Genomic DNA, 23,804 nt, shown 5'->3' on the forward strand with positions numbered 1-23,804 from the left:
ACATATGCTAAAATCAAAATAAATACTAAATATGCTAAAAGGAGCATACACCCCTAACGTAAAACATGTGCACATCATTTTTTAGCAGCATTCACAGTGGCTATTGCAGTTGGATATATATATATTATATTGTATATATATATATAGTATTGAGGTGACTTGTGATATGTGCAGAAATTTGCACTTCTCTGTGGTTTTGTGTGATTTTTAAATGAGTGTGTACATTTAACAAGTGTAGACGCATCAGTTTAAAAGACACAATCTATTGTGTGAGTAAGTGAGAAGGCAGCAGTTGTACAAAAGTCTAGTGTGCCTTTTTTAAAAGTAAAGTTACAGGATTCAGGATGAGAAAAATTGGATGCAGCATGTACTTGTAATTATATCTGTGGGCATGATCCTTAGCGGATAATTGTGGGGGGTACAAAGTAGACTACAGGTTTTGGTTTTCCCGATACAGAATCGATTTTGTTTAGGTTTCTAACATAGGCATAGTATTACTAAATCACGTTGTTTATGACTACAGACTACTGTTTTGACCAGTGTGGTTCCATCTAGGACTGCAAAGTAAAAACACTCACATTTTTTTCTCACCACAGGAAATTGATGCAATCACCACTCAGCCCAGTTCAGACGATGCGGCGTCTCATTCCTCCGTTCCAACTACAGCCCCTCCCAGACCTGAAGTCAATACCCAGCAGCCGGCTGCCAGTGAAGAACAGAATCAACAAAGCACACAGTTTGAGTACAACTCAGTACTCACTCGCTGGAGGTAAGTGTGTACAATTAACAATACGGTTTACGTTCTTGATGTTTTGCTTCTTTTCAAATGGCTACACACTGATTAAGTCATTCAGCAATACTTATAGAACAAAAAGCTTATTTGTTTTTAAGCATCTCATGTATTGTTTCTGCAGTGGGTGTGGAGATGGGAGACTGGCAGGAGGTTTGGGATGAGAACTCTGGATGCTACTACTACTGGAACACTCTGACCAAGAGGTGTCCTGGGAGCTGCCACACTATCTAGCTGATCAGGTGCAAAGCCTGGGGCAGTACGCCAACAGGTAGGAGGGAATGTTACTTTCTGAACCTCAAACATCTTTATCTTGAGGCCAGGAAAATCATTGTACTTACATGAGCTGAAGTATACTGGTTTTTGTTCAAGTACAGACTTCACGCTGTGTTTGATGTGTATTTTTCTTTGTAGCTCTAGTGTCAATGAACGGCACAGCGCATGCAGGTTATCACACCGAGGAGAGTGCTGCATCTGCTGCAGCCCCAACACCAGTGAAAGAGACCAAAGTGAAGGTAAGTTTCATTTAAGTGCAACACCAATGTGAAACTCTGATGAAATTGTGTTTAAGGATTCAAGTTCTGATATATCATTTTCATGTTTTGGATAAATAGGAGGTCATTGAGAGCGTCGTAGGCCTCACAAGGAAGAGGAAGAGCGCCGCGGGTGGCTGCGTCTCTGCTTGGTCCTCTGACCCCTCTGAAGTGAAAGAAGCAGAGAAGAAAAGTGGGAAAAAAACTGCTCAAAGGTTTGGATGAGCCTGAGAACAGTTTGGATTCAGATGGAGAAGGTGTTCGCCCCGTAGGATCCCCCGCCACCTCTCAACAGGACCCCGAGCCATCCCTACTGTCCAGAAGATCTTAGCACCAAGAAGCAGTCAAGAGACAACTCAGATGCTGGGGAGACAGAGGAGGATACAATGGACCTGGAACTGGCTCTGGAGAGGAAAAAGGTGGGGTGTTGTTTCAGTGTGCAACTTTTACAGCAGTTGTATTTCAAAATTAATTGCAATGTTATTGTCACTGTGACGTAACTTACACCTGCTGTCTGATTCTTAGGCTGAGCTACGGGCTCTGGAGGAGGGTGATGGGAGCGCAGGAGGCTCCAGTCCTTGTTTCTGAGACGAGCCAAGAAGCCTCTGGGGCCCGTGCTCCTCAAGTGAAGAAAAACCGGTGGAAGACGGCCTTTCCCTCTGCGGCCAGCCCTGACTCGAACAGCAGAGGTTCAGACCAGCAGACAAAACAGAGACGGGTGAGTCCGAAGTAATTATGCTATTGAAGTGTGAATGAATACATCTCACTTGTTAAATGTTTTTAGGGTAAAAAACAACAAAAAAAAAAAACTTCTTTCATGCTTAAATATATCTCTCGTGTCCTGTACCACCTTTTTAAAGTCGTGGAGAGTGTTGCAGAAGGAGAAGACAAGGAGCGGACAGTTCTGAGAGAAACAAAACCTGCAGTTAAAGAGGAGTGGAAGCGCCTGAGCTCAAGTGGAAATGACACCTGAGTCAAGCTGGTGAACAACGATGTGTTACTGTTCTAGCCATATAACATGATGTCTGTCTTAAGACTGCTTTCTGACTTCTCTGATACACTTGTCGTTTAACGATTGGACAACTGGCTAACACCTTAACCGCAAGATGGAGTTCCTGGGGATAAACAAAAAGGCGATCTCAAACTTTCAGTTGCTTCTGCTACAAACTGAGGTGAGAGGATAGTGGTTCTTCACCTAGCTTCCAGTTGTAGCTCTCCTTGTCTCCTGAATATTAATCCGTAATCTTTTTTCAGCCATGTGGTAGTTAATATTTAAAATTCTCATCATAATCATCACAAGGTGTCATTCTGGAAACTTACTGTAATTACTCTTTCATGTTAATCATACATCTTGTGACTCTTCTGTCTTTATCACCTCAACTATCTGAGCTTTTTTCTCACTCTTTTTTTGTGTTGGGTCCCAGACTCGGATTGCTGACTGGAGGAAGGCGCTCTGAATGGGGTCTATCTTCGCCGCCGACTACAAGAAGCTGCAGAACACATAAAATATTACGAACTTAACGCCACCCCTAAAGGCTGGTCCTGCCACTGGGACAGGTACGCGCTCCTTACCTTTCACATCTCTAAACTCCCTCGTCCCCCAAAAATCTTACCGTGTGACTACAACCCCCTCAGTGCCGAGGTTGCAGACTTGTAACATGACTTGGGGAGAAGCTTAACCCGTCCGAGAGGATCAAATACTTACCAGAACAGACTCTTCAGGTTTCTGTGATGCAATCCTGGCACTCTGCCTTACACGTACTGGTAAGGGAGCATCCACTCTGGGCCAGCTGCGTCCTGTTAAATATACCTGCCACAGAGAGGACTCCCTGTCCCTATAACACAGACTCTTAAGCCCTTTGTTGTAGGGCATTTTGTAGACTGATTATGGGTCCAGTCAGTGGAAAGATTGGGAGGGTGGGGTGTATTATAGGAAAGATGGTTGCGTGGGAGAGCTTTGCACTTTACAGACTACAACCCCCAGAATGCAATGCAGACAGAGTGATGCCCTGGAAGCGCGGAGTAACACGCATCAAATAAAAGGTGAAGATGGAGCAATGACGGGGATCCAGCAGGTCAGACCTACTCTATTTCATATGTCTTCTGATTTTTATTTTCTTCTTTCTGTGTTAAATGAGTTGACTGTGTGCTTTGTTAATTTTCTGACCTATGGTTGTTGAATATAATGACGATGATAATGATGATGCTTCCTCCTTGGCGTCTTCCTGTGTCTGGGAGGAAATGGTTGTCTAAAACGGATCAAATGTGACAACCATGTGTGAGCTGCTGATTGGTACTTTCAGGACCTAGAGATGATTTGTTTTGCTTTCTTTGTTTTTGAGAGCAAGGTGGGTTCCCTATCCACATCCATGACCAACTCCAATTGGGCCCTACTTTTTGGGCGGCTAAGTCGCTGTCCATACCAACACTCCTGCCCCCCTACCGTGGCCATTATGTCCACTCCCTTGCCCCACTGTCCCAGGGTATCATGCCACTCAACCAATTGCCAGCCGGCCGTTGAGACTCTTGCCCTCTATCTCTGTTGTCCCACTTTTTAGAGAGCACAGGCGGTATTTCTATGTAAACGACCGGACCAGTGCCTCCCAGTGGGATTTCCCACAGAGGAGGATAAAGACGAAGATGCGAAGGGCTGCCAAGCTACCCCAGACACAGATGTCCAGCAAGAGGATGCCAAATCCTCTGCCCCCGCTGGAGGGCTCACAGGTCAGTCACAGTTTGCTGCTCCTCAGACCAGCCTGTAAGTGTCTTTTTTAAATAACTTTGATTATAAAGAAGTTATGGTATATAAAAATGCACATATTCATATTGAATGGATTATTTTTAGTGAAGTGCTTGCTGCATTAAATGCATGCCACGTGACAAAATGTTACCCTCGCTAACACCTCATTTTATGACCTCACAAAACAGGATCCACGTTTGCTTCTGCTGCTCCACCAGCCCCTCCTCAGCCCAGTGCATCGTCCTTCTGGCCTCCCATCTCACCTCCTCTTCTGCCAGCCCACCTCCGCCACCATCCAGCTACCCCCGCCTCCACCTCTTCCCCCAGACTCACCACCTCCACCTCCTCCCCCTCCTGCAGCGATGAGAGATATGGAGGTGGAGTGGAAATGGATGATGATAACGACGGGGAGCCTCCGGCCCCTGGTACTGAAAAGACGGCAGTGGGGAGGCCTCCTTTACCTCCTGGTCTGCTGCATGAAGGTAAGGCATAATCAGGTTTTCTTTAGAGTCCTTATTTTTATTTGTACTTGACAGTGTTTTCACATGAAATCAGCTGTTAACTCTTGTCATATTTCTTGTCTCTCCCACAGATTGTGGAGTCTGCTCCCTTGGGAAGGGTCAGAAACGTAAAGCCGGTCAGCTGAATAAAGCTATTATAGGCAGCAGTCCCATTCTCTACACCCAGCCTGCTGCCGGCAGGTACAACATATTACTACTCAAACATTGCAGTTATAGTACACATTAATCATAATAGGAACAACACCAGTGTACACTCACTAAGGCAGTTCTCAATTAGGGTGTGGTTTTAAACAGTAATTCAAATACCTAACGAAGGTTTCTTTTCTTTGACTGCAGCTCCTATTATGTCAGCAACTGCCTACTGGGGTGTGCCGGCTGTCGCTGCCCCTTTGGTCCCTTGTGAACCTCCACCCCCACCTTCCCAGCCCTACCTCCTCAACCACCACTCCCACCATCCCAGCCACCGTATGAACCTCCGGAGCCAAAGCTCTGCCCACAGACAAGACCAAGAAGTGAAAAAGGATAAGGTTAGTATTGGAGTTAGCTTCAAGTTTCAAAGGAGGGTGGTAAAATAGTTAGAAGAAAATCTGTTTTAACCCAAGTGGTGTTCGTAACTACAAACATGATTAAATCCAACATACAAATGAACCTGTTGTGTGTTTTGCATTCTGCAGTCAAAGAAGAGTAAAATCAAAATGCCTTCGCTGGTGAAGAAGTGGCAGAACATCCAGAAGGAGCTGGATGAGGAGGAGAAGAGCAGCTCAAGTGACGGACAGGGACCAGCTTAACAAGAGAGATCGAGGAGTGGAAACAACCGCAGTTTTGACGTATGTTTATGTTTAACTGGAGTTGTGTCATTTTGTTTTGTTATTTTTTACATCTAGGTAACATCTCACTAACTACTTCACATACTGTTTTTGATTCTACAGAGGAAAAGCGTCAAAGAACGCCAACTTTGAGGCACTTCCTGATGACTGGCGGCAGCGACTGAAGAAACGCAAGGTGGCGAATAATCGTAACACCTAGCCTGTGTCATACCGGCCAGTTGACGTTTTCCACTCCTTTATTATAAGGTCATCCTCCCCCAGCTTAAGTTTTGTTTTTATGATCTCTGGACTGTCGTTTTCTTGATGGAGCATTAGAGGCCCTTACATGGCAGGCCATCACCAGAAGGGTTTTGATGTCATTTTCACGTTTTTGTAGCCACTGTTGTAAATGTGCCAAAAGTCTTGAGTTCATCAGAAATACTTCATCATTTTGTATAGACCCCCCCTAGATGATGTTTGGAGGATTGTCTATTTTATTGAGCATTTTTACAACTGTGTACATACAGTGTATAATGGGATACTCCCATGTTTTTGAAAAGGGGGGAAGTCATTGAACTTGTACATTTTGTAAAAAGTTTTAAACTGTTTTCCAAAGCCATATCTGTATTTGTTTTTATATTGTCTGTATTTTTATGCATTAAAAAAACTTTTAATAGCTACTCACTCGTATTCTTTCACAAAATTCAATAACACATTAGTTGCATACACATCAAACGCTGTTAGACTTGCAGATTGTATCATGTTTTTATTCATATTCTTTTTATTTGTACATACAGGAGGATGAAAAGCTGCTCTTCTGGTGTTATTCTGAACAACCAGAGCTAAACATGCTCAAAACTGTGGAGACGACCGTGAGCTTCACCCACCCCCAACACTGCTGCCCATCACCAACATCAAAAAATGGATTTCAAACGTGTGATATTGATAAGTGAATGTTTTAGGACACAGGGTAGGTGTACAGTGGTCTGGAGTGTGAAATAGGTTGTGTTCATCTTGTGATAGATCTGCATTGAAGTTTCCTGTATAAAAAGGTCATTTGGAGTGTGCAGGTGTACTCACTGGTGGCATCTGCATTATTCTATGCAGAGAGACAAGAAAACACTCAAACTGGTCAAGAGGGCCGCTCTGTCTGGACTGCCCCCTAGACTCCATAGAAACTATTCTTATACTACATAGTGTATGTAATCTTATATATTATATATTAAACATCAATAATATTTGCCGACAGAATAAGACACATGTTTAATGGCGCAGAGAGCCAATGATGCTGAAAATAATATGTGTGATGTAGCAGGTACCCATGGAACCGCGGTGTTGTTGAGACAACCGGTTTGCTGAGCAACGTCGCCTACCTCTTGAAAGATTTTTCCAGGGGGGTCGTGCAGCCGCCAAGTTTGCTGTTCGCTCTTGTGTTTATAAATGTTTGTTTTTTAAAACCTATGTTTGAGATTACGGTTATTAACTATAAGCGAGGTAAGTTGCTGGCAGATTGATATTGTAAAAACATGTTGCGCAAGTTGAGGCAACATAGGAGGAGTCAATTGACGATGTTAGAAGACGGAGGTTGTACGGCTTTGGGGACTTGTTGGAGCTAGTTAACTAACGTTAGACTAGTTGAGTTTTAACAATGCACCGAAGGCCAACAGAAGAGTTTCCTTGTGTCTGAAAGGCAGCCGAGGATGGCGTGTGAGAAATCAACCCTCAGCACCGCACATGTAAGTTTTCACATATTACCTCAGGATATCAGAAAATGATTAACGAGAACTAGAGGTTACAGATGCATGCAACATAAACGTTGTTCCAAGGTTTCTTGTTAGTTTTTCATTGATTGGTGCATGCCAAACTTCAATACCCCCAAATAACACATTCCATAGATTTTTTATAGCGTACGATAATCATGTCTGAAACTTTAAACTGTGTTTTACATGCATGATATTGATTCTATGGGAAAAGACCTGAAAATGAATTTGGCTTTTAAAAAAATCTAATTTCTTCACGGTGATAACACAATTCCTCTTGTCTTATCCTGTTTACAAGCCTGGATACAAACATGATACTTGCATTTTTCAACCCCAATCAGACAGAGAAAAACATCAACCATGGCTGTCTCTGCTTCAGGAATTGGTGGAATAAACTACCAGCTGGACAAATCGTCCACCAATGACTCCAACACAGAGGAATGAGGCGGATAATAACCGGGAGGAAGATGTGTAAGCTGTTCTCACAGAGGCCTTTTGCTCAATACACACTGTATAGTCTAACTGCTGCTGAAGTAGTTCTAAAGGTTCTGCATTCGCCTTTACCTGTGAGGGACCGTCATTACAGGCTTGGGTTTTGCTTTTGGACAACTTGTGTGAAATGGGAGCTCTTTTGTGATTGAGACATAATTCAAAGCCATTCAGGTGCAGCCAAATCCGTTTTAAATGGACAAGCTTGTTTGGTCTAGGTGAGATACAGGGGTGCCGGGACCTGATGAAAAATGTCTATCCAATAGTGGAAAAAAGAACCAGAGCAGAAAGAACGGTTATTAACGATGTGATTCCTGTCCCCATTCAGTGTTATGAACCTGAATCAGACTCCTGCGACCAGGCAGCTGCTCATCAACTTTGATGCTGGCCGACCTGTTTGAGTCTCAGGGCACGCGCTGGACTGGTTAACTTCCCGTCTATCTCCTGCCCCCGTTGGCCCATCGAGTGGAGGTCTATCAGGACATTATCCATCCACATTGGTAATTAGAAACACCCAATTTTTACTTTAATTTTTATAGTTTTTTTGTGAACCGGAAAAGATGGGCCTGGAGTTTTTACACTGATTAAAAATAAGGATATGAAGAAAATGCACAAGTACCGGGAGATGAAAGTAAAGTGTTAGAAAAGTTAGAAAAATAAAAGATACATAATACATTTATATTTAGGGCTTGGAAATCAAAATCAACTCAGGTCCCAGATCACTGAGACAATTGGCCCACTTCTCCAGAAAGCCGTAATATATGACAATGTGAGCATTTGTGTGATTTTAAATGAAGTGTGTACATTTAACAAATGTAGGCGGATCAGTTTGAGTTTTTTGATATTTTATTATGTATAGTTTGCTTTATAGTATATTTTAATTTTTTGTTGTCACTTGTCACTTTGTGTAATGCTGCTGCTGCACTATAATTTCCCAGCTTGGGATAAATAAAGTATATCTATCTATCTATCTATTTAAAAGACACAATCATATTGTGTGAGTAAGTGAGAAGGCAGCAGGTTGTACAAAATGTCTAGTGTGCCTTTTTTAAAAGTAATGTTACAGGGATTAGGATGAGAAAAATTGGATAGCACAGCATGTACTTGTAATTATATCTGTGGGCATGATCCATTGTGGATAATTGTGGGGGGTACAAAGTAGACTACAGGTTTTGGTTTTCCCGATACAATCGATTTTGTTTAGGTTTCTAACAGGCATAGTATTGCTAAATCACGTTATTTATGACTACAGACTACTGTTTTGACCAGTGTGGTTCCATCTTAGGACTGCAAAGATAAAACATACATTTCTGTCAACATTTTTTTCCTCACCACAGGAAATTGATGCAATCACCACTCAGCCAAGTTCAGACGATGCGGCGTCTCATTCCTCAGTTCCAACTACAGCCCCTCCCAGACCTGAAGTCAATACCCAGCAGCCGGCTGCCAGTGAAGAACAGAATCAACAAAGCACACAGTTTGAGTACAATACTCAGTACTCACTCGCTGGAGGTAAGTGTGTACAATTAACAATACTGCTGGGTTACGTTCTTGATGTTTTGCTTCTACTTTCCAAATGGCTACACACTGATTAAGTCATTCAGCAGTACTTATAGAACAAAATGCCTTCATTTGTTTTTAAGCATCTCATGTATATGTTTCTGCAGTGGGTGTGGAGATGGGAGACTGGCAGGAGGTTTGGGATGAAAACTCTGGATGCTACTACTACTGGAACACTCTGACCAATGAGGTGTCCTGGGAGCTGCCACACTATCTAGCTGATCAGGTGCAAAGCCTGGGGCAGTACGCCAACAGGTAGGAGGAAATGTTACTTTCTGAACCTCAGACATCTTTATCTTGAGGCCAGATAAAATCATTGTACTTACATGAGCTGAAGTATACTGGTTTTTGTCTCAAGTACAGACTTTCAGCTGTGTATGATGTGTATTTTTCTTTGTAGCTCTAGTGTCAATGGAAACGGCACAGCGCATGCAGGTTATCACACAGAGGAGAGTGCTGCATCTGCTGCAGCCCCAACACCAATGAAAGAGACCAAAGTGAAGGTAAGTTTCATTTAAGTGCAACACCAATGTGAAACATCTGGATGAAATCGTGTTTAAGGATTCAAGTTCTGATATATCATTTTCATGTTTTGGATAAATAGGAGGTCATTGAGAGCGTCGTAGGCCTCACAAGTGAAGAGGAAGAGCGCCGCGGGGTGGCTGCGTCTCTGCTTGGTCCTCTGATCCCCTCTGAAGTGAAAGAAGCAGAAGAAAAGTGGAGAAAAAAACTGCTCAAAGGTTTGGATGAGCCTGAGAACAGTTTGGATTCAGATGGAGAAGGTGTTCGCCCTGTAGGATCCCCCGCCATCTCTCAACAGGACCCCGAGCCAGTCCCTACTGTCCAGAAAGATCTTAGCACCAAGAAGCAGTCAAGAGACAACTCAGATGCTGAGGAGGAGACAGAGGAGGATACAATGGACCTGGAACTGGCTCTGGAGAGGAAAAAGGTGAAGTGTTGTTTCAGTGTGCAACTTTTACAGCAGTTGTATTTCAAAATTAATTGCAAATGTTATTGTCACTGTGACGTAACTTCAACCTGCTGTCTGATTCTTAGGCTGAGCTACGGGCTCTGGAGGAGGGTGATGGGAGCGCAGGAGGCTCCAGTCCTTGTTCTGAGACGAGCCAAGAAGCCTCTGGGGCCCGTGCTCCTCAAGTGAAGAAAAACCGGTGGAAGACGGCCTTTCCCTCTGCGGCCAGCCCTGACTCGAACAGCAGAGGTTCAGACCAGCAGGACAACACAGAGACAGGTGAGTCCGAATAATTATGCTATTGAAGGTGTGAATGAAAATACATCTCACTTGTTAAATGTTTTTAGTGTAAAAAAACAAACCAAAAAAAAACTTCTTCCATACTTAAATATATCTCTCCGTGTCCTGTACCACCTTTTTAAAGTCGTGGAGAGTGTTGCAGAAGGAGAAGACAAGGAAGCGGACAGTTCTGAGGAGAAAACAAAACCTGCAGTTAAAGAGGAGGTGGAAGCGCCTGAGCTCAAAGTGGAAACGCCTGAGCTCAAGGTAACAATGATGTTACTGTTACTAGCCATAATAAAAGTGAGCCTCTCTTTTTTAAGACTTGCTTTTGACTCTGAACACTTGTAGTTTCAGATTGGACAACTGGCTAACACCTTAACCAGCAAGATGGAGTTCCTGGGGATAAACAAAAAGGCGATCTCAAACTTTCAGTTGCTTCTGCTACAAACTGAGGTGAGAGGATAGTGGTTCTTCACCTAGCTTCCAGTTGTAGCTCTCCTTGCTCTCCTGAAATATTAAATCCGTAATCTTTTTTCAGCCATGTGGTAGTACTTAATATTTAAAATTCTCATCATAATCCATCACAAGGTGTCATTCTGGAAACTTACTGTAATTACTCTTTCATGTTAATCATACATCTTGTGACTCTTCTGTCTTTATCACCTCAACTATCTGAGCTTTTTTTCTCACTTATTTTTTTTTTTGTTTTGGGTCCCAGACTCGGATTGCTGACTGGAGGGAAGGCGCTCTGAATGGGGTCTATCTTCGCCGCCGACTACAAGAAGCTGCAGAACACATAAAATATTACGAACTTAACGCCACCCCTAAAGGCTGGTCCTGCCACTGGGACAGGTACGCGCTCCTTACCTTTCACATCTCTAAACTCCCTCGTCCCCCAAAAATCTTACCGTGTGACTACAACCCCCTCAGTGCCGAGGTTGCAGACTTTGTAACATGACTTGGGGAGAAGCTTAACCAGTCCGAGAGGATCAAAATACTTACCAGAAACAGACTCTTCAGGTTTCTGTGATGCAATCCTGGCACTCTGCCTTACACGTACTGGTAAGGGAGCATCCACTCTGGGCCAGCCTGCGTCCTGTTTAAATATACCTGCCACAGAGAGGACTCCCTGTCCCTATAACACAGACTCTTAAGCCCTTTGTTGTAAGGGCATTTTGTAGACTGATTATGGGTCCAGTCAGTGGAAAGATTGGGAGGGTGGGATGTATTATAGGAAAGATGGTTGCGTGGGAGAGCTTTGCACTTTACAGGACTACAACCCCCAGAATGCAATGCAGACAGAGTGATGCCCTGGAAGCGCGGAGTAACACGCATCAAATAAAAGGTGAAGATGGAGCAATGACGGGAATCCAGCAGGTCAGACCTACTCTATTTCATATGTCTTCCTGATTTTTATTTTCTTCTTTCTGATGTTAAATGAGTTGACTGTGTGCTTTGTTAATTTTCTGACCTATGGTTGTTGAATATAATGACGATGATAATGATGATGCTTCCTCCCTGGCGTCTTCCTGTGTCTGGGAGGAAATGGTTGTCTAAAACGGATCAAATGTGACAACCATGGTGTGAGCTGCTGATTGGTACTTTCAGGACCTAGAGATGATTTGTTTTGCTTTCTTTGTTTTTGAGAGCAAGGTGGGTTCCCTATCCACATCCATGACCACACTCCAATTGGGCCCTACTTTTTGGGCGGCTAAAGTCGCTGTCCATACCAACACTCCTGCCCCCCTACCGTGGCCATTATGTCCACTCCCTTGCCCCACTGTCCCAGGGTATCATGCCACTCAACCAATTGCCAGGCCGGCCGTTGAGACTCTTGCCCTCTATCTCTGTTGTCCCACTTTTTAGAGAGCACAGGCGGTATTTCTATGTAAACGACCGGACCAGTGCCTCCCAGTGGGATTTCCCAACAGAGGAGGATAAGAACGAAGATGCGAAGGGCTGCCAAGCTACCCAGACACAGATGTCCAGCCAAGAGGATGCCAAATCCTCTGCCCCCGCTGGAGGGCTCACAGGTCAGTCACAGTTTGCTGCTCCTCAGACCAGCCTGTTAAGTGTCTTTTTTAAATTAACTTATGATTATAAAGAAGTATATGGTATATAAAAATGCACATATTCATATTGAATGGATTATTTTTAGTGAATGTTGCTTTGCTGCATTAAATGCATGCCACGTGATAAAATGTTACCCTCGCTAACACCTCATTTTATGACCTTACAAAACAGGATCCACGTTTGCTTCTGCTGCTCCACCAGCACCTCCTCAGCCCAGTGCATCGTCCTTCTGGCCTCCATCTCAACCTCCTCTTCCTGCCAGCCCACCTCCGCCACCATCCAGCTACCCCCCGCCTCCACCTCTTCCCCCAGACTCACCACCTCCACCTCCTCCCCCTCCTGACAGCGATGGAGAGATCATGGAGGTGGAGATGGAAATGGATGATGATAACGACGGGGAGCCTCCGGCCCCTGGTACTGAAGAAGACGGCAGTGGGAGGCCTCCTTTACCTCCTGGTACTGCTAGCATGAAGGTATGGCAGTAATCAGGTTTCTTCTTTAGAGTCCTTATTTTTATGTTGTACTTGACAGTGTTTTACACATGTAAATTCAGCTGTTAACTCTTGTTGTATTTCTTGTTTCTCCCACAGATTGTGGAGTCTGCTCCCTTTGGGAAGGGTCAGAAACGTAAAGCCGGTCAGCTGAATAAAGCTATTATAGGCAGCAGTCCCATTCTCTACACCCAGCCTGCTGCCAGTGCAGGTACAACAATATTACTACTCAACATATGCAGTTATAGTACACATTAATCATAATAGGAACAACACCAGTGTAACACTCACTAAGGCAGTTCTCAATTAGGGTGTGGTATTTTAAACAAGTAATTCAAATACCTAACGAAGGTTTCTTTTCTTTGACTGCAGCTCCTATTATGTCAGCAACTGCCTACTGGGGTGTGCCGGCTGTCGCTGCCCCTTTGGTCCCTTGTGAACCTCCACCCCCACCTATCCCAGCCCTACCTCCTCAACCACCACTCCCACCATCCCAGCCACCGTATGAACCTCCCGGAGCCAAAGCTCTGCCCACAGACAAGACCAAGAAAGTGAAAAAGGATAAGGTTAGTATTGGAGTTAGCTTCAAGTTTCAAAGGAGGGTGGTAAATAAGTTAGAAGAAAATCTGTTTTAACCCAAGTGGTGTTCAGTAACTACAAACATGATTAAATCCAACATACAAATGAACCTGTTGTGTGTGTTTGCATATCTGCAGTCAAAGAAGAGTAAAATCAAAATGCCTTCGCTGGTGAAGAAGTGGCAGAACATCCAGAAGGAGCTGGATGAGGAGGAGAAGAGCAGCTCAAGTGACGAGGACAGGGACCAGCTTAACAAGAAGAGTATCGAGGAGTGGAAACAACAGCAGTTTGTGACGTATGTTTATGTTTAACTGGAGTTGTGTCATTTTGTTTTGTTATTTTTTACATCTGGGTAACATCTCACTAACTACTTCACATACTGTTTTTGATTCTACAGAGGAAAAGCGTCAAAGAACGCCAACTTTGAGGCACTTCCTGATGACTGGCGGCAGCGACTGAAGAAACGCAAGGTGGCGAATAATACGTAACACCTAGCCTGTGTCATACACCGGCCAGTTGACGTTTTCCACTCCTTTTATTATAAGGTCATCCTCCCCCAGCTTAAGTTTTGTTTTTATGATCTCTGGACTGTCGTTTTCTTGATGGAGACATTTAGAGGCCCTTACATGGCAGGCCATCACCAGAAGGGTTTGATGTCATTTTCACGTTTTTGTAGCCACTGTTGTAAATGTGCCAAATGTCTTGAGTTCATCAGAAATACTTCATCATTTTGTATAGACCCCACCTAGATGATGTTTGGAGGGATTGTCTATTTTATTGAGCATTTTTACAACTGTGTACATACAGTGTATAATGGGATACTCCCATGTTTTTGAAAAGGGGGGAAGTCATTGAACTTGTACATTTTGTAAAAAGTTATTAAACTGTTTTCCAAAGCCATATCTGTATTTGTTTTTATATTGTCTGTATTTTTTATGCATTAAAACAAAACTTTTTAATAGACTACTCACTCGTATTCTTTCAAAATCACTTTCATTAGAGGATTTCAATAATCCTCCTACAGTGACGTGTAATACTCGTGACACATTAGTTGCATACACATCATAACGCTGTTAGACTTGCAGATGTATCATGTTTTTATTCATAATATTGTACTCCCCCTCTAGAGACCTGTCTGTTAAACGTCTGAAGCTTGTAGATGAAAACAGTCACAGGTCTCATTTAGGACAATGGTGAGGGCACATACAGACAGGAGGATGAAAAGCTGCTCTTCTGGTGTATTCTGAACAACCCAGAGCTAAACATGCTCAAAACTGTGGAGACGACCGTGAGCTTCACCCACCCCCAACACTGCTGCCCATCACCAACATCAAAAAATGGATTTCAACTGTGTGATATTGATAAGTGAATGTTTTAGACACAGGGTAGGTGTACAGTGGTCTGGAGTTGAAATAGGTTGTGTTCATACTGTGATAGATCTGCATTGAAGTTTCCTGTATAAAAAGGTCATTTGGAGTGTGCAGGACTCTGGTGGCATCTGCATTATTCTATGCAGAGAGACAAGAAAACACTCAAACTGGTCAAGAGGGCCAGCTCTGTCTTGGACTGCCCCCTAGACTCCATAGAGAAACTATCTTATACTACACATACGTGTATGTAGATCTCTATATATATATATGTAAACATCAATAATATTTGCAGACAGAATAAGACACAATAGTTTAATGGCGCAGAGAGCAAATGATGCTGAAATAAATATGGTGAATGTAGCAGGTCACCATGGCAACCGCGGTGTTGTTGAGACAACCGGTTGCTGAGCAACGTCGCCTACCTCTTGAAAGATTTTTTCCAGGGGGGTCGTGGCAGCCGCCAAGTTTGCTGTTCGCTCTTGTGTTTATAAATGTTTGTTTTTTTTAAACGTATGCTTTGAGTACGGTTATTAAAATATAAGCGAGGTAAGTTGCTGGCAGATTGATATTGTAAAAACAATGTTGCGCAAGTTGAGAGCAACATAGGAGGAGTCAATTGACGATGTTAGAAGACGGAGGTTGTACGGCTTTGGGAGACTTGTTGGAGCTAGTTAACTAACAGTTAGACTAGTTGATGTTGTAACAATGCACCGAAAGGCCAACAGAAGAGTTTCCTTGTGTCTGAAAGGCAGCCGAGGATGGCTGTGAGAAATTCAACCCTCAGCACCGCACATGTAAGTTTTCACAATATTACCTCAGGATATCAGAAATGATTAACGAGAACTAGAGGTTACAGATGCATGCAAATAAACGTTGTTCCAAGGTTTCTTGTTAGTTTGTTCATTGATTGGTGCATGCCAATAACTTTCAAATAACCCCCAAATAAACACATTATCCCATAGATGTTTTTATAGCGTAAGATAATCATGTCTGAAACTTTAAACTGTTACATGCATGATATTTGATTCTATGGGAAAAGATGAATTTGGCTTTTAAAAAAATCAAATTTCTTCACGATGATAACACAATTCATCTTTGTATTATCCCGTTTACAAGCCTGGATACAACAATGATGACTTGCATTTCCCCCCAATCAGACAGAGAAAACATCAACCATGGCTGTCTCTGCTATCAGGAATTGGTGGAATAACTACCAGCTGGACAAATCGTCCACCAATGACTCCAACACAGAGGAAGACGAGGAGGAATTAACAGGGAGGAAGATGTGTAAGCTGTTCTCACAGAGGCTTTTTGATCAAATACACACGTATAGTCTAACTGCTGCTGAAGTAAGTTTCATAAAGTTCTGCATCAGCCTTTAGCTGTGAAGTGGACCGTCATATACAGGCTTGGGTTTTGCTTTTGGACAACACTTGTGTGAAATGGGAGCTCTTTTGTGATTGAGATAATTAAAGCCATCAGGTGCAGCATAATCCCTTTTAAATGGACAAGCTTGTTTGGTCTAGGTGAGATAAGGGGGCCAGACCTGATGAAAAATGTATATCCAATAGTGGAAGAACCAGAGCATGAAAGAACGGTTATTAACGATGTGATTCATGTCCCCATTCAGTGTCTATGAACCTGAATCAGACTCTGCGGACCAGGCAGCTGCTCATCAACTTTGATGCTGGCCGACCTGTTTTGAGTCTCAGGGCACCGCTGGACCTGGTTAACTTCCCGTCTATCTCCTGCCCCCGTTGGCCCATAGAGTGTGAGGTCATCAGTGACATTATCCATCACATTGGTAATTAGAAACACTTTTTTTTACTTTAATTTTTATAGTTTTTATGTGAACCCGGAAAAGATGGGGCCTGGAGTTTTTACACTGATAAAAATAAGGATATGAAAAAAATTGCACAAGTACAGGGAGATGAAAGAAAAGTGTTAGAAAAGTTAGAAAAATAAAAGATACATATATACATTTATATTTAAGGTTGTAAATCAAATCAAATCTCAGGTCCAAGATCACTGAGACCAATTGGCCCACTTCTTTCCAGAAAGGCCTAATATATGAAAATGTGAGCATGGTCTGCTGAAACCGATCCACACTCCCTCCAGCGGGAGTGCTGAGTAGAGGTAGACTGGGTCTCCCATAAGCTACACATCGTCTCTTGATATATCAGCTTCCCTTACCCAGTTTATGTAGTTGGTTGAATTTTTATTCATTAAGGTGAAGCCTTTGTGTAATTTCCTTATGATGCCTTTAGTGTTTTTTTTTTATTTTTTATTATAAGCATCAATGAGTATCAGGGTTATTCTTGAGCACCTTATTTCTTTTTTTAAAATGTAGGTACCGGTAGAAATCCTCTTTGCCCATAAGCCTGGCATAATTTGAACTCTTGTGTGACTTGGTATGTTACCTGATATGCACAAAGACTTATGGTGTTAATCAGCCTCTATCAGCTGCTATTGTTTACATGTAATAACACCAAGAGAGTGTGTGTTGTAGAGTGGGACCCCCCAGAGCCAGAGCTTTTCTACCAGCCTACAGGACAAGAGAGAACACCCATGCCAGTCGGAGAGGAGAGAGGCAAAGTGGTATACTGCACTGACCACGGTAACTTCTGACAAACGCATTTTTTTGTTTAACCACCAGGTTATATAGTACATTATGTTACCAGAGTGGTGTTGACAAATTTCTCTCAACATAAGATGATAGAAACCTAACACTTTGTGTTACTTCATGCCACAGCCTCCTCTTGGAGGGTAGATGATCTGTTTGAATGTAAGAGCATCTTGCAGCATAAATGTGCCTAACCTAACATGTGTATTTCATATTGATATCACAACATGATATACAGCTATGTTTTTATCAAAATTAGCATTTGATATTAACTATTTGTCTGTTCACACTCTTTCAAGCCACTAAGCGTCCCTTTTTCACCTGCTCCCGTGTTGGAGGAAGCAGAGGGCCGATTAAGAGCGCCACTCATGAGATCAATCTGACAGACTTCACCCTTGAGTTTGAGTCACGCTTTGAGAGTGGGAACCTTCAGAAGGCTGTGCAAGTGTGAGTTTCATTTAATGACTAGTTGTTTCAAGTTTTGAACCACTGCATTTTCATTTCTGTTAGTTTTTAACAACAAGTTACCCTTTCTCTCTGTGTGTCTCTGTTCAGGGGTGTCTATGACTATGAGCTCACCCTGCGCACAGACATGTACACCAAAAAGCACACGCAGTGGTTTTACTTCAGGGTGAGGAACATGAAGGCTGGAGTGACCTACCGCTTTACCATCATCAACTTGATGAAGAGCAGCAGCCTGTATTCTTATGGTATGAGACCCCTCCTCTATTCCGAGAAGGCTGCCAAGGAGCAAAGTGCTGGATGGCAACGCACCGGCTCTAATATCAGATACTACCGCAACATCAATCAGGTACGTGGAGTGTCTGACATGAGTTGGAAAATTTAAAAATGGTAACTTGTACATTTCCTACTTTTCCAACAGCTGCACTTTTCAGTTTGTGTTTTTGATTTGCAGAGATTAAAAACTATTTAAGTAGGTAATCCATCACAGAGAACATTTAATCATCTGCCAGAATTATGAAAGCACACCAGAGCAGCCAGACAGGATCTCTCTTAAAAACCATTATGTCTCTTTTCAGAACACAAAGGAGAACAACAGCGACACAATCAACCTGTACTCACTCACCTGGACTCTCCAGTTCCCCTATGACTCAGACACCTGCTACCTGGCCCACTGCTACCCCTACACCTATTCACACTTGCAGCGATACCTTAGGCGCATTTCTTCCAACCCAGCAGTTGCGTCTTACTGTACGCTACGGGTGTTGTGCCACAGCCTGGCTGGGAATGCTGTGTATGTGGTGACAATAACGTCCCGGGGGGTTGGCAGGTTAGAGGGCAGGATGAAGAAGGCTGTGGTGGTGACGGCCAGAGTGCACCCTGGAGAGACCAACAGCTCCTGGATGATGGAGGGGTTCCTAGACTTTCTGCTCGGGGACTCAGAGGATGCTCAGCTGCTTAGGGACACTTTTGTTTTTAAGGTGAGACCTTTTAAGGTCATAGTGTCACATCCGTGTGCACATCTGTATTGTCATTCTCGTCATTTGTGCTGCCGCAGGTGGTGCCGATGTTGAATCCAGATGGTGTGGTAGTGGGAAATTACCGCTGCTCCCTGGCAGGCAGGGACCTCAACAGAAATTACAAGACATTGCTCCGGGATTCTTTTCCCTGTGTTTGGCACACCCGAAACATGGTGGAAAGGTAAGACAGGACATGGACAAACACATTAAAACATGTATTACATCTTTTTGTAATTTAGAAGAAATTTTTTAATTTAGCTCTTCTTACTTAGAACAGAAAACAGTGAGCAAACCAGTTTGTTTTGTCTGGTTGAGGCTTAGAGTGGGCTATAGACAGAGTGAGAATAAAAATGAGAGGACAAAATGTGCAAACAACAAAGAACAAACAAACGCCAATTGCACATCTTCTTTCAATAAGAAGTGTGTTATTTAATTTGCTTTTATAGCAGAAGGCTGTCCAATTTTATAACAATATTGGACAACAATGGTACAACAATATTTCACTGCATGCACTTATTCTGAACTTAATCTGGAGGCAAAGTTGACTGACTTTCTAACTTAACTTTTTTCCATGGCATATCTGCCTCTATTACATAGTTGTTAGACATAAAGTACAGATAAAATAGAGAATGTTTCTGGCCAAGTTGCATAAAAACTGTTGTGGGTAGCATTAACTATTTACACTGTGTCTTGAAAAAATTCAATCATGGCTCATACTATACCTTTACTATACTATATTTGCATGCTCTCTGTTTTGTGCCCACATTTTTCTATTTGGAATATTCACGAGTGACTAAGTGACATTTTCTGGTCCCGTTATTCCTTATTTTCCTAGGCTGGTAGCTGAGATGGATGTAGTTCTTTACTGTGACTTTCATGGCCACAACCGTAAAAACAACGTCTTCATGTACGGTTGTAACAACCGAGGTGACGCTTCGCTGAAGCTTCATGAGAGAATCTTTCCACTAATGATGAGCAAGAATGCCAGCACTAAGGTAAGGAGAAACATATGACTTTTAGAACTGCAATTAAAGATTGTACATGTTATTTTTTTGGCCTTTTATGGACCCGTTTTAATTAGCTTACAAATATTCGAGTATGGACACCAACACCAATCTTTACAATATATAAAACACTTTTTCACAGACAGTGTTGATTCCTTGGTATTATTTTCAACATTCTAACATCTAAATCACTATCTTCCTTAGTTCTCCTTCAAGAGTTGTAAATTTCGGGTGCAGAAGAGCAAAGAAGGAACTGGACGAATTGCCATGTGGAGACTTGGCATCAAAAACAGCTACACTATGGAGGCCACTTTTGGAGGCTCCACTCTGGGTGAGTTCAGACTGTCCAAGTGTGTGTCTGTGTGTGTACACTTGCATGTCTCTTGCCTGAGGATCTATCATCTGTCTGACTGTTAGGTGACAGAAGAGGAACTCATTTTACTTCTCATGACCTGAAGTCCATTGGGTTTTACTTTTGTGACACTCTGCTGGACTACTGTGACCCTGATCCAGCCAAGGTGAGAGACAGAGACTCCTTCCACCACTGGAGGTCTTTATGTCACTCAAAGAAAGGGGAAATTGTATCCCCCAAAAATAAACTCCTTGTAAATGTTTCCTCTGTGCTTTTTATTTCAGACCAATAACTGTCTGACAGAGCTGGCAGTATTGTTGAGCAAACAGGTCAGAGAGAGGCTGGGCAAGGATTTGGGCATTGACTGTAACATCTCTGTGTCTGACCTGGAAACCAGGTGATATAGCTGTTTAGTATTACTATTTTAAATACAAATGCAAACAACATTTGGGCAATATGGGATATGTATAAAATGAAAATAAATAAAATAAAATTTTGTTTTCACAGCACCAGTGGGTCAAATAGTTCAGATTCTGACGGACTTCCAGTTCATTTACTGAACCAGCCAGAAACTGCACATCCAGAGGTACACTGACATAAATCTTCTCCTCCATGGAATAGTGTTTATTCCATGTAGTAGTTCATTTTCTCTGTGAGGTTAATTTCACATTTGGGTCATGTGAAAATCAGTTTTGATTCATACGTTCTCTTGTATCTGTTTGCCACATGCTTTGCTGTTCTCCACAGCAAACTCCAAAAAAGAAGAAAAAGAAACGCTTGAGGAGTCATAAAGAGAGGAACAGGCTGCGACCTGAGAGAGTAAAGAATAACACGCAGCCAAAAGTTGTGCAAAGCAGCATCAAAAATATTGTAAGAGACTAAATGTCCCATTAATCAGTGCACGATCTTCATGCATCTCTGACAAGACTGATGAGTGAACGGTGTTTGCAGGAGTCCAACCTGCCCAGTGAGAGTACCGCAGTTAAAGAGAGCATCCCAGAGAGGCCTGTTGGCAGACACAAGAAAAAATGGCAGGTATGGAGAATGAACGTGTGAATAAGTTTACTGAGAAGATTTCCTGAGCTGCTTCTGTTTAATATTTCTTTCTTTGTGAAGATAAATGGCCTCTTAAGAAAAGCAGTGATCCCTCCAGCCACAACTAACCCTGTGGAAGTCAGTCAGGTGACTATGTGGCAAGGCTGCAAGCCTGTACAGGTAAAGATGAACCACGTTCCTCACCAAAGTGTTAGATTATCAGCATATTTTTAGTAAGTTCTAATAGTGTGACAGTGACAGTTTGCAAGTTACCAGGTACTTCTTGTGAAGCAACAGAACGCAATCCCCAGTTTTGACTTCTATTTTGAGGACATTTCATTTCTGTGTTCCAGGAAAACTCTCTGGAAAACGTGAAAGCTGCATACCTTCATCACAGGGAAAAGGCATATCAACATGCCAGCACATACACAGCTCACACAGGTATGGCTATTCTAAAAATTGTCCCCACTCCCTCAGCTTTTACTCAACACTACCATCAGTTGGTGAAGATGTATTTTAAGTGTTTCATTGTCCATTACATAGATATTCTCCTGATGGTAGAGGCAAAAGTAGTTTGAACCATCAGTGCATTAGGAAACTTGCTGTATAGCAGTGAACCGTCTGCTTGACTTGCTTCCACAGAGGACACAGGGATGTATGCAGGACACTGGCGATGCCCCTCTCAGCTGCTACACCTCAGTGCTCTCCTTCCACCTGCACCCAATTCCATTCATTCCAACCAGAGACAGTGTCCCTGCCCCCGACAATCCTTTGTCTCCTATAACGTCTACAAAGGTTTGTGGTTTATGGAACTGAATTAATTCAAATGAATTAAAAGTCCAAACTTTCACCATCTCTCAGCCATTTCAAGTCTGCTTCGTCTCCCTCTTTTAGGGCTGCCATCTTGCCTTACAAGATCCCGCAGGTAAACCTCACAGAGACATTAGAAAACTACATCAACAAGTAGATAACTACATGTTGGGGTATGTTCTCATTCAGTGTTATGTTTCCTCTTTCGCAGGTCTCCCTCATCCATGTACGTCAAAATGATTCCAGACATGGTTCCAGCAAAGTGTTTGCTGTTCAACAGCCGGCATATTCTTGGAGACAGACACGCTTTACGGGTCTCCGAACGTCAGCAGAATATGGAACAGGAAGAAGATTCCTCAGAAGGTTTCATATGCACACAAATTATACTGATAAATTAAACTGTAATTGCCTTACTGATTTTTTTTTTTTTTTTTGTGGCAATAAAGTTGCTTCAGAAAAGCGTTTATTTTGTTTTGGACAAAATGAAAAAATGTCTTCTTTTTCTTTGTTACTTTTAGTTAACCTCACTCTTGTATACTGATCTTGTCATTTATTCAGGGCGGTTGTCACTGTTGAAATGTGTACCATTTGGAGAGCAGAACCAGAGACATCTCACCGCTGACATCACCCTACGAGAAACTGAGTCACACAGCAATTTATTTGTGCCTGTGACGAGGGGCACAGACCTTAGAGGAGAACAGTAAATTTACTCACTCACTTTGTCTATTCTGATTGTAACATAAGCCCTGATCTTTGTGCAGTCATGATAAGACAATAAATATGCATTTTACCTCATTGTTATGGTCTTTCAATGTGGTTTTCTCTTCTCAATATCTGTTTTCATTTTCCTCAGGCTGGGCAAAGAGACTTTGGGGGACAAAAAGGACATAGGTATTTTATCCCCTGTGTCGAAGCCTTCAGGTCTCATGAAGATGGAGCCTCCACGTCCACAGAGTGACATGCTAACTACGCTTCAGTCTAAAGTCATCAGGGGCTATCATTCTGGGAGAGAAAGCCAAATAAGTGCAGCTCAACGGGAAACAATGGTCACAAGATCATCACAGTCTGCATCACTGCGGACACCTTATTTATAATCGGGGAACTGCAGATTGAGTTTATTCTCTCTGTTCTGTGACGTGCTGTGAACCTCCTCTGATGGATACTTGAACTTCAACAGGTCTGTTAGATAACAGAAGTGCTGGAATAAAATGTTTATTACCTCATTCACTCAGATATCACGACGCAGTTCAAACTGCATAGAAGTGAAACCCTTTAGTAATAGTAAAACACCAATTTTTGTTTGATGTTTTCCTAATTCATATGTCCCCTTTATATTTTGATGAAAAATCTGGTGTTAATGATAGTGCTGTGTTGGTATTGATAAGGACAAGATTAAGAGATGACAAACCCATCATGCACGGACTCTCAGGAGTGCACTGACACAAAGTCTATGAAGCGTTGCATTGATATCCTAATAAATGATACATGGGCTGCTTGTTATGTTGATTAGCTTTATTGCAACACTACAAATCCAA

At 42.6% G+C, this 23,804-nt stretch overlaps 2 protein-coding genes and 1 long non-coding RNA gene across 3 annotated transcripts in view; all 3 read left to right on the top strand.

The window, feature by feature from the left end:
* The window catches only part of fnbp4 (formin binding protein 4), a 15,856-nt gene extending 1,296 nt beyond the window's left edge, over nucleotides 1-14,560 (top strand). Inside the window, exons 4-17 of the mRNA XM_027272597.1 lie at nucleotides 8,977-9,151; nucleotides 9,307-9,454; nucleotides 9,600-9,702; nucleotides 9,804-10,148; nucleotides 10,256-10,448; nucleotides 10,594-10,715; nucleotides 10,800-10,904; nucleotides 11,170-11,303; nucleotides 12,318-12,484; nucleotides 12,696-12,997; nucleotides 13,115-13,226; nucleotides 13,388-13,581; nucleotides 13,732-13,889; nucleotides 13,992-14,560. Of these exons, the coding sequence (XP_027128398.1) occupies nucleotides 8,977-9,151; nucleotides 9,307-9,454; nucleotides 9,600-9,702; nucleotides 9,804-10,148; nucleotides 10,256-10,448; nucleotides 10,594-10,715; nucleotides 10,800-10,904; nucleotides 11,170-11,303; nucleotides 12,318-12,484; nucleotides 12,696-12,997; nucleotides 13,115-13,226; nucleotides 13,388-13,581; nucleotides 13,732-13,889; nucleotides 13,992-14,082 (2,349 nt within the window). The 3' untranslated portion in view covers nucleotides 14,083-14,560. The remainder of the gene's footprint in view (nucleotides 1-8,976; nucleotides 9,152-9,306; nucleotides 9,455-9,599; nucleotides 9,703-9,803; nucleotides 10,149-10,255; nucleotides 10,449-10,593; nucleotides 10,716-10,799; nucleotides 10,905-11,169; nucleotides 11,304-12,317; nucleotides 12,485-12,695; nucleotides 12,998-13,114; nucleotides 13,227-13,387; nucleotides 13,582-13,731; nucleotides 13,890-13,991) is intronic.
* LOC113744178 (uncharacterized) lies at nucleotides 1,519-1,943 on the top strand. Its single transcript, XR_003461323.1, has 2 exons — nucleotides 1,519-1,742; nucleotides 1,849-1,943. It is a non-coding gene; the product is annotated as an uncharacterized LOC113744178 (long non-coding RNA).
* An 801-nt stretch (nucleotides 14,561-15,361) lies between the features above and the next one.
* agbl2 (AGBL carboxypeptidase 2) lies at nucleotides 15,362-23,735 on the top strand. Its single transcript, XM_019263082.2, has 22 exons — nucleotides 15,362-15,758; nucleotides 16,122-16,251; nucleotides 16,595-16,768; nucleotides 17,474-17,581; nucleotides 17,887-18,034; nucleotides 18,143-18,398; nucleotides 18,628-19,029; nucleotides 19,107-19,249; nucleotides 19,904-20,063; nucleotides 20,277-20,403; nucleotides 20,490-20,590; nucleotides 20,709-20,821; nucleotides 20,932-21,010; nucleotides 21,172-21,294; nucleotides 21,376-21,459; nucleotides 21,541-21,639; nucleotides 21,813-21,900; nucleotides 22,102-22,254; nucleotides 22,354-22,384; nucleotides 22,481-22,632; nucleotides 22,828-22,969; nucleotides 23,123-23,735. The coding sequence occupies exons 1-22, from the start codon at nucleotides 15,723-15,725 to the stop codon at nucleotides 23,361-23,363; spliced, it is 3,090 nt and encodes a 1,029-aa protein (XP_019118627.2). The 5' UTR covers nucleotides 15,362-15,722; the 3' UTR covers nucleotides 23,364-23,735.
* Nucleotides 23,736-23,804: the final 69 nt, after the last annotated feature.

Source organism: Larimichthys crocea, chromosome XXI (genome assembly GCF_000972845.2).
Source record: "Larimichthys crocea isolate SSNF chromosome XXI, L_crocea_2.0, whole genome shotgun sequence".
Taxonomy (NCBI): domain Eukaryota; kingdom Metazoa; phylum Chordata; class Actinopteri; family Sciaenidae; genus Larimichthys; species Larimichthys crocea.